The sequence below is a fragment of the Cucurbita maxima genome, unplaced genomic scaffold (genome assembly GCF_002738345.1).
Source record: "Cucurbita maxima cultivar Rimu unplaced genomic scaffold, Cmax_1.0 Cma_Scf00006, whole genome shotgun sequence".
Taxonomy (NCBI): domain Eukaryota; kingdom Viridiplantae; phylum Streptophyta; class Magnoliopsida; order Cucurbitales; family Cucurbitaceae; genus Cucurbita; species Cucurbita maxima.
Window position 1 is genome coordinate 2,466,486 of NW_019272022.1, and position 10,128 is coordinate 2,476,613.

At 37.2% G+C, this 10,128-nt stretch overlaps 3 protein-coding genes across 3 annotated transcripts in view; 1 reads left to right on the top strand and 2 right to left on the bottom strand.

The window, feature by feature from the left end:
• Positions 1–768: 768 nt before the first annotated feature.
• LOC111480471 (protochlorophyllide reductase, chloroplastic-like) lies at positions 769–2,622 on the top strand. The gene is made up of 5 exons (XM_023125530.1): positions 769–926; positions 1,023–1,121; positions 1,287–1,818; positions 1,888–2,246; positions 2,338–2,622. Exons 1-5 carry the CDS (start codon positions 873–875, stop codon positions 2,491–2,493), a joined length of 1,200 nt encoding a protein of 399 aa, XP_022981298.1. The 5' UTR covers positions 769–872; the 3' UTR covers positions 2,494–2,622.
• Positions 2,623–2,771: 149 nt separating this feature from the next.
• On the bottom strand, positions 2,772–5,531 carry LOC111480469 (lanC-like protein GCR2). The gene is made up of 6 exons (XM_023125527.1): positions 5,349–5,531; positions 5,050–5,228; positions 4,076–4,187; positions 3,886–4,002; positions 3,478–3,792; positions 2,772–3,251 (listed from the first exon to the last, which is right to left on the bottom strand). Exons 1-6 carry the CDS (start codon positions 5,529–5,531, stop codon positions 2,913–2,915), a joined length of 1,245 nt encoding a protein of 414 aa, XP_022981295.1. The 3' UTR covers positions 2,772–2,912.
• Positions 5,532–6,599: 1,068 nt separating this feature from the next.
• Positions 6,600–10,128, bottom strand: part of LOC111480473 (stem-specific protein TSJT1-like) — a 24,073-nt gene continuing 20,544 nt past the window's right edge. Inside the window, exons 2-5 of the mRNA XM_023125532.1 lie at positions 7,570–7,824; positions 7,259–7,499; positions 7,031–7,151; positions 6,600–6,945 (exon numbers count right to left, since the gene is read on the bottom strand). Of these exons, the coding sequence (XP_022981300.1) occupies positions 6,755–6,945; positions 7,031–7,151; positions 7,259–7,499; positions 7,570–7,781 (765 nt within the window). The 5' untranslated portion in view covers positions 7,782–7,824 and the 3' untranslated portion in view covers positions 6,600–6,754. The remainder of the gene's footprint in view (positions 6,946–7,030; positions 7,152–7,258; positions 7,500–7,569; positions 7,825–10,128) is intronic.

The window sequence follows — 10,128 nt, forward strand, 5'->3', positions numbered from 1 at the left end:
GAAAGAGTATAGATTTGTGAAGGAAAAAAAAAAAAAAAAAAAAAAAAGGAAATTTACAGCAAGAATTTAGCAACAGATGATGTAATTTCTGTAATCGGGAATTGTAGAGTTTTGAGCACTGCGAAAGCGTTATTGAATTGAAAAGGAGGGGAAAAAAAAAGGAATTTTTTTTAGTTTGTGAATGTTGTCTGGTTCTGAGGATTATTTTTATTTATTTATTTATTTATTGTCTTAAAAGATTAGATAGTTTTGTCTCATTCTAATAAAATGGGCGAATTTTAAATTTCTTATCTAAGGCAAAGTCACGAGAATACAATTTTACTTGAATTTTATAGACAGTTTTCGTCAATATATTGATAGTAAAGACGTTTTTATAAATGTTAAAGGGTTAATGTTACTTTTTAAAAGTTTATAAGTATTTTTTAAACATGTTTTTTTAGTTTAAAGTAATAATAGTTTTTATTATTTAAAAAAAAATATATATATATATTAAACAAAAATATAAAATGTAGGAGTAGTGTATAAAAGTTAATACCAGCAGGGGGTGATGATCGTAAAAAACATTCCCCACCTCCGCTCCAACCCACTCCCTATCCCTTTCAATTTTTGGCGATTTTTCACCCATCATCCCATAATTCCATTTGATTTTCCCCTTTCAAAGAGCAAAACAAATGAATATAAAAGAATCCAAGGAAATCCAGTTCTCAAATTCTGATTGGTTCCTTCAAATTGATATGGAAGAAGCCCACACTTCTCCAATTATCTTATCATCTCTCAATTTTTATATCTTTTTCTCCCTATATATACTCTCTCTAGATATTCTCAAGCTCATTTACCTTTCAAATCATCAATTTTGAGCTCTTTCTTCTCTAATGGCTCTTCAACCTGCTTCTCTGGTTTCCCCTGCTCTTTCTCTGCCCAAAGAGGTTTGTCTCTTCAAGCATTGCAGATGTTTTCTTGAATGACTTGGGTTCGTTTTTGCTTGACATGCATCTGGGTTTTTTTTTTTTTCCTTTTTGCAGGGGAAGTCTACTGTTTGCTTGAAGGATTCTAGTTTCTTTGGAATTTCATTCTCAGACCATCTCAAATCTGAATTCAGTTCATCTGCATTGAGGTGTAAGGTAATGGGTGTTTCTAAATGTGTGTTCTTTGGCCTCTTTTTACTTTAGAAATGCTGTGTGTTTCTGTTGATATGTCTTGGATTTTTGGGTTGGGTTGGGTTGGTCTGGTTTCGCTTACATTCAAGTTGAATTGGGGTGGATGTTATGTGTTTGATAAAATGCCAGAGAGAATTCAACCACCATGTTGGTGCCATTAGGGCTCAGACAACTGCTACCACAACTCCAGCAGTTAACAAAGCTGCTCCAGATGGGAAGAAAACTCTTAGAAAGGGCAGTGTTGTGATAACTGGAGCTTCCTCTGGTTTGGGTCTGGCCACAGCCAAGGCTCTGGCTGAAACTGGAAAATGGCATGTCATTATGGCTTGCAGAGACTTTCTCAAGGCTGAAAGAGCTGCCAAATCTGCTGGCATTACCAAGGAAAACTACACCGTTATGCATTTGGACCTCGCCTCGCTCGACAGCGTTCGCCAGTTCGTTGACAACTTCAGGCAGTCAGGCAGGCCACTTGATGTGTTGGTGTGCAATGCTGCTGTTTATCTCCCAACTGCTAAAGAGCCTACCTTCACTGCTGAAGGTTTTGAACTTAGTGTTGGGACTAACCATCTTGGTCACTTCCTCCTCTCCCGTTTGTTGTTAGAGGATTTGCAGAAATCTGATTACCCCTCAAAGCGGCTCATCATCGTTGGATCGATAACCGGTACGTCCTGTTATTTCGTGTTGTTTTCTATCTTGTAATTGGGGTGCTGAACCTTTCCTTTTGGATCAGGGAACACTAATACCTTGGCTGGAAATGTACCTCCTAAGGCCAACCTTGGAGACCTTAGGGGACTTTCTGGAGGACTGACTGGCCTAAACAGCTCGGCCATGATCGATGGTGGTGAGTTCGATGGTGCCAAGGCTTACAAGGACAGCAAAGTGTGCAACATGCTTACTATGCAAGAGTTCCACAGGCGGTACCATGAAGAAACTGGTATCACATTTGCTTCCCTCTACCCGGGATGCATTGCTACAACTGGTTTGTTCAGAGAGCACATCCCCTTGTTCAGATGGCTCTTCCCTCCATTCCAAAAGTACATCACCAAGGGCTATGTTTCCGAAGAAGAATCAGGAAAAAGACTAGCTCAGGTAACTTAACTTCATCATAGACAACGAAAACGATGTGTAACATCCAATCAATCATATGGTTCAAGAATTTGAACGGTTGCTTGTAATGCAGGTTGTGAGCGACCCGAGCTTGACGAAGTCGGGCGTGTATTGGAGCTGGAACAAGAACTCAGCTTCATTTGAGAACCAGTTGTCTCAGGAAGCAAGTGATGGCGAGAAGGCTCGCAGAGTGTGGGAACTCAGTGAGAAGCTTGTTGGATTGGCTTAAAGTCTGAAGTCCGAAGTTTCTTAAGTGATGGTCTTCGGTTTGCTACGGAATCTGTGATGTTGTGTTGTGTAAACAAATTTTCTGCTGTAAAACTTGAGTTACTCGTTAATAAAAGGCCTCAGTTCTTGCAAAGTTCCACATTCTGGCTATCTTGGTACATTTTACTCTATTTCCGCCCTTGTGTTTTAAACATTACATGCTTGGCCAAACGGGCAAACCACACGAACAGGTTAGATACATTACGAGATAGAGGGCTCATATGTCCTGTTTGAGTCCTATTTCTCGCAACGATAGTGAATCACGTACCAACCTGTATTACAAACTGCAGAAAGGTACAACTTTTACAAACTTTACAATATCTAAAACGTTGCAAAGTTCAGCTGAACTGCTTTGTACATTTCAGGTAAGTGTCAAAAACTTCACAGTTCATAAGCTGGGAACCTAGCGGCAGATGGTTCATTCATGTCAAAAAACAGATATGCCATTCCTCCAATTCCTTCGAACATGGAGAAAGGGCGATCACCAGACTGCATCTTTCCTTCAGAAATTAACATTTGAGCATTCTGATGCAGAAAGCATGCAAATGCTTTGGCTCTGTATAAGTATACGGGATCACCGGTCAACCGGTAGAGTGAAAGAAACACGTACGTGTTACCACTGATTCCGTGGCAGATGCCAACCCGTTTGAGCAAACCACGGTTCCAGACGACTTCCCCAGCATCTAATGCTGCTTGCAGAAACTCACTGTCTCCAAAAACCTGGTGTGTGTGTGTACATAGAGATGAATACTGTAATTAAGGCCTCAAAAGATATGGTTTCAGAGCGCTGATAGTTTCGTATAATTATTGAATCTAGCTAAACCGATGCAAGCGTATAGTATACTCCTAAATGAGCCCGCCCACCATCTTATCAGAGTATAAAAGAAGCTATGGTTACTTGGATCCTTAGTAATACAGGCCTAACGACAAGAATGACAATGAATACCTCAGCTGCTTTAATGAGGGTAAGTGCAACCCCAGGAGCCCCATGGCACCAGTGCACCAGCTTATCAGAATCATTTCCTTCGCTCGAATGAAAATTTCCACTTGGAAACCGATTTTTAATCATGTAACGTAGTGTATTCTTGACATCCTCAACCTCATCAGGTTTTAGTTCCATGTTCATCAAGACGTGCATAATTCCAGCTAGTCCATGTGCAGCACCCCAGTATTTCTTCCCATGCCATTCATACATCAAAGGAGATTTCCCGTTCTTACCCAATTGTCTACCAGCCTTTATAACCTCATCGACAACCGCTCTCTGCCCAAATTTTAATCCATTAGACGGTAAATATTACAACTTATCGAGTTACGTTAAGAAGATAAAATGAGTGTTCTATCAAAATGACAATACCATAATAGTTTTCGATATCGTGTGCTGACAAATGTGCTTGTTTAGAAACAAACAGGCCCATAAGAACCCTGCTCTCCCATATAGCAGTTCATTTGGTAAATCGCTGGGTAGTTTGATCTGCTCTCACAGCACAAAATTCACAAGTAAATGGACGGAAGCCAACATAAAATCAATGGCGAAAAAGCATTACATGTTTGAACTTTTCCAAGTAATGGTCCACTAGCCTTCCGTCGTTAGCAAGCTTTGCTGCAACGGCACCAAGAGCGCAAACGCCTGCTCGCCCACAGAGAAATGACACACGCCTGCAATGCAATTGAACAGAAATTGAGAATTTCCCTACAAACAAAACCACTTCCTGCAAAAGGAATCTAAATTTGAATGATCTAAAATCAAATCCAAACGACCAATTTTGTAGCAGCGCAAGCCCACCACTAGCGGACAAGTCCAAAGGTGTCCACTTTGGGCTTTCCCTTTCAGACTTCCCCGCAAGGTTTTTAAAATGCGTTTGCTAGGGAGACCTCCAGACCCTTGTTTCGTTCTTCTCCCCAACTGATGTGGGATTTCACAATTCACCCCCATTCAGAGCCAAGTGTCCTCACTAGGTGTCCACCCCCTTTCGGGGCTCAACGTCCTAGCTGACACATCGTCAAGGGTCTGGCTCTGATACCATTTGTAACCGCCCAAGCCCACCGCTAGCAAATATTGTCTTCTTTGAGCTTTTCCTTTCGAGCTTCCCCTTAAGATTTTTTAAAAAACGTCGGAAAAATTTCCACACCCTTATAAAGAATGCTTCGTTCCCCTTTATAACTCATATCGGACCGCACAATATCTCACCAGAACGTAGAATCAATCCACATATCTCCACTTTCAAACAATAAAAATTAGCATTATTCACCTTCTATTTTGTCTTGTGTTAGTTTGACCTGTAGCTTCAGAAGTTTCATTTTAGTTCTGTAATTTGATTTGGTCTTACAAATAGTCTCTATCGTTGACTCTACTATCTCACCGTTCTTCAAATTAACACAAACTTATTACATTCTACGTTAAATTCTCCATTGAAATAGATTTCATCACTAGTTACAGAGATTATCCATAAGCTTCAACTAAAATACAAAGAATAAAATGAAAATTGTACAGAAAAGCACAATTAAACCGAAAGATTACCTCGAATCTCCAGAAAGAGTCTCACAAGCTCTCACAATCTCAGAGCACAATTTGAGATCATTCTCATTGTTAGAAACAACGTATGATTTCAAAGCCAGGAAAGCCGTCCCTAATGCCCCAGTATACAAAGTATAATCCTGTGGATACCTTTCACTCAAGGTCCACATCCCCCTCACGACCTAAAAGAAACCACGAATCTCAGACCAAAAAAAAAAAAAAAAAAAAAAAAAAACCCTAGAAAATCATAAAACAAAAAATTTCAAACAAAATTCCGAAACGAGCTGAGAAGCTGAAGGTACCGTTTCTTTGAGGTCGAGAGCGGTTTGTATAAAGCGAGCGGAAAGCGCAGCGTGAGGCAGTGAAAGAAGCTTAGAGGGAGTAAGTGGATCTCCGGCTATATCGGAGTCGGAGGGTGCGAGTTCGTCCGCCGGTGCTTCGGCCACGAAGTGTGGCATTTGGTTTGGAAAGAAACGATCGGCCATTTGTTCGGTGTCTATGTTCTCTCTGGCGGTTGTTGTTGCCGACTCTGCTACCGTAGCCGCGCGAAACGAAAGTTTAGTGTAACTTTATTGTGCCGATCCATTTAGTCATTTTAAAAAAATAATAATAAATAGAAAATTTAATTTAATTTAATTTAATTTTTTTTTTAATTCAACTATTCGACCTGTGTTTTTTAGTTTATTAAAATAATTTTTTTTAATGGATCATATTATTTTTTTTTAAATTTAAATATCTCATAAACATTTTTAAAATTCAAGAAACTAATTAAATATATTTTAAGAATAAATTTATAATTTAAGATATTATTTTTCTTCTATTTTCTTCTATTTAAGATAAATTTGTTATAATTGTAATTAATGGGAACAAATTAATATACTGTTTATTTAAGTTCCCGCCAAAAATAGGAGCGAAAATCGAATCTGTATATATATATAATATAATATGAATCATATGATTTTGTGAACAAAGTTCGTGAAACCTCAAATGCGAACATGGCTCTACCAGGGCTCTGCCCTCTGCTTTGATCGATACTTGGGTAAATTTTTTGGCGATTTATCTGCCGCGATTTAAGCGGTTTAATCCCTATGTTTGGAAGTTTATATGTGATTTGATTGATGATAATCTATGCGTTTGATTAGGTATCGGCATGTGATTGGGGATCATCGTGCAATCACTTTTGCCACACAGTTGTACTTTGCAAGAAGAAGAACTAGGAGGAGGAATCGAGCTCTTTCTGCCTATTATCAGAGGTTAGAAACTTACGCACTTCATCCGTCTTGTTAGTTTGAATGATTTCAAGCTTTTGAGAATTTTGGTTGAGTAAGTTTTGAGATTATAGCATGTTTGCGTTGATTTTCGGATGAGAAAACTAAATATAGTCGGCTTTTCGCATACTAAGTTTCTTAAGTTTTGAGTTCTACAAGGAATTACATAAAGAAAACAGAAATGCCAATGTGCCCGCCAAGTGTTTGATATAATTCTTCTTAGAGTTATGCTTCATCTAGGAATGATTTTCTTCACTAATTTACTGAAAATACCTCAAGAATTCATCAATTTACTTGCTTATTAACATTTAAAAAAGAAGTAAGAAGGCACTCACAAACTTTATTCTCTAAATTACAACCACTGGAGAGAGAGAGATGTTAGAACAGGGGAGAGAAAAAGAGATTGGGAAAACATCAAGAGCACACAGAGAGAGATCTATCTAGTTTGTATCCCATTCGGCCCAATTAGCTTCACTGCCTCTTCTTGGAATGCTGTTGACTCTTGTATACACATCAACCTTGAAGTTAGCTCCACACACGACTCCTTCACTATCAATTCTAGGCATTGGCTTCATCTTGTGCAATGGATGCTCAAAGCTCATTAGACCTCCTTCACTATGGAACATACATCCTGTTCATGTAAATTTCTCTCTCAATTAGACCAAATTCCCACTCCCCTAATCAATCAAAAACATTGCCGTTAAAGAGAGCATTACCAGGTGGGAAGGGTGCATATGATTTTGCACAGCCTTCTTTTATGACATCCATATCATCTGAAATCACCACTGACCCATCTGCTGCAATTCCCCAATAGAGCTTCACTTCTCCATCTGCCCCCTGTTTATGACCCATGATACCATACTTCTTTTTAATACCAAATTAATTGCTCATTTTAAGAGAGAGAGAGAGAGAGAGAGAGAGAGAGAGAGAGATAGAAAGTGTACCAAGGCAGCAAAAACAGCTCCAGCCCTTCTGTCATAAACAACAAAGGCAAAGCTGCCATCTAGCTCCTTAAGGACCTGATCAGCTGGGTAAGGACCTCTGTCCCTAAGTGTTCTATAGGCCTCAATTAAAAACATGGCCTCATTTGAACCTTTTGATAGACCATATTGCTTGTTGAGTGCACATAGATTGTTCAAACTTCCCAAGAACAGACAGTATATGTCATCAAATCCACAGAACAGCCTGCAATTCACCAAAAAACAAAACAACTCAAGCTGCTCAGCTGGGAATTAAAATCTAGAGCGGGAATTACCTTTGGCTGAGAGAGGAAGTACGATCAGGAGGAACATAAGCAAGAACAGCCGCCTCACCAAAGTTAACAGAGAAAGTATTGTGAGGGTGTCGAGAAATAAATTCTTTGACTGTTTCTTTAGGAAGTTTAGGCGTCTTAGAGCCACTGAAAGATGCAGGGCTGTTAAGTTCCTCAGGTGGGTGTGCGAAAGTTTTGTGAAAAATGGCTAACATTTTCGGAAATTCGAATGGTTTCCTCAAAAAATGATAGAGGGAGAGAGAAGCTAACCGAAGGCCTGCCTTATATAAAGTTTTCTAAAAGCCAAGACGGTATGGCAAATGTTTTACAATTATTGTGGGCGTGGATTCTAGTGGGAGGGATGGGGATAAGGTTCTCGTTTTTCAATGAGGCTTATCTCTCTCACCTCTCTCTATCGCTCGCTCGCAAATAGATAGATAAAATCTTTTTTTTCTTTTAGTATTTGGTTTGAGATTTATGGGAATTCAGATTTCCATTTTTACTCTCTTTTTATTTTATCCGATTGAATTCTAGATGCAATTGATTGTTGCAAAAATATATTAATTATTTTTGTAAAAATTTAATAACATCAATGATAAATTTTGGTATTTTTTTACCTTTTTATCTTATTTATTCTTCATGTGGGGCCGTTGGCATTAAGTTTAGCTAAGCTTTCAAATTCAGAAATGCAAATCTGTCTGCCCAGGCGGCGGTAATTGCAAAAGGACTAAAAATTATTAGGTTAGGTGTGAGGGTAATGATAAGATTCAGTATGGACATAAATTAAATTGTGTGTTTAACTTTAATAAACTATATTTAACACTCATTTGATAATATTTTTTATATTATACTTAATAGAGAAATTCTTAATTTTTTTTTATCAAGTTATATAATATATAACTTGGACCATAAATTCACAGCAGTTTTTTTTATAAAAAAAAAAAAAAAAAAGTTATTGAGCAGTGAAATTATAAACACCAAAATTTCCGAACTGAAATAGATAGTTTAGTTAGCTTTAATTCACCTTTTGTCTTGTTTTTTTAAGAAAAATAAATTCAAATCAAGAACTATGAAAATATAGTTTAACCTACTAATTATTAACTAAGATTTCAAGCTTAGCCTCATTGCAAAAAATGAAAAGGAAAATTAAGAAAAGGTTGCCCCAAGAATAGTGTGAGAATTGGTTGGGAGAATAAGAACAATAAAGCAACGTGGGATTAGGATATGGTTTGGTATGAAAGAAGTTAAAAGTTATCCAGAAAGTCACAACCACATCAGCTGCCTGCTACTGCTACTGCCACTGTCTCCCATTCTTTCCAATTCTGTGGGTCTGTTCTCAAAGACCAGTTAAATCCAGCACCCAGATATAGCACCGTGTCTTATTCAATTATTATAGACATTCTTTGACATTTGGACTCACTGTTCCCTAACCTTGGACTTAGATACCCTAACTTCATTCTTATGTGATTTATATTTTGATTGTGCCAATGTATAGGTTATACAATTTTTTTTAGTTTATATGACTTGGTAATATAGACTTGGTATTATAGACATATTTATAGCTTGTGATAACGTTTGAATCTATGTGTTATATATAGCCTTAAACTTTTTTATTTTAGAGTCGTATCCTCACAATGATATAGTATTGTCAACTTTATGTATAAAACATCGTAGCTTTGATCTTGGTTCTTTAAAAGTCTCGTTGTAGTGAAGATAGTTGTTCTTACTTATATATCCACGCTCACTTTTTTTTCCTAGCAAATGTAGAACTTTATTTGCTTTCATAACAATCGTCTTCATGTACCACTTAAATCTTCTTTATCAATTTGGTTCATCCATTAATATACATGAGTACAAATTTTATTGTGGGATATTTTGTAATGACCACGATCACCTATCACACCATTTGCCTCCTCCCCAAAGAAAAATATACCATTTGCCTCCTCCCCAAAGAAAAATATACTCCTCTATCATAAATAATTAAGAGATGAGTGAGGAGTTCAAGCTATGGTTGTCACCAACATCCTATGAATTATATAGACAATCAAATAAAGTAGGATTAATTTATTGTTATGATATGTACCACCTAACCTATTCACTCATAGATTAAAAAATGAGGATTTTTGTCCTCACATCTTCTTCTGGATAAATATTGAGATAAAATGACTTTGAGGTGATTTTAAATGGAACCAAGTGAAAATCTATATACACACGAACCAATAGTTAACATTCCAAGCTTCTAGAGCATAAGAAATCTTCCCAACCAATCATCTTGCTCAAACTACTGAATAATATTCATAAATTGTTTTATATGATATTTTATAGTTTCTCCCTTAATTATTGTCCACTATTTCCCCACTGGTTCATATATAATTGTTTTCATTTGATTCATATTTTCTATAAAAGCAAGCTAAAGTTGATTTTGACCTTTAAGTTCAGATTACATTCTTGACTATTTCCAATTTAATGTCCACACGTTTTTTTTTTTTCTTCTCCTCCTCCTCTTGGTCTCCTCAATTTAATATTTAAAGTTTTTTTGTCTTTTTTTTTTTTTTTTTTTTT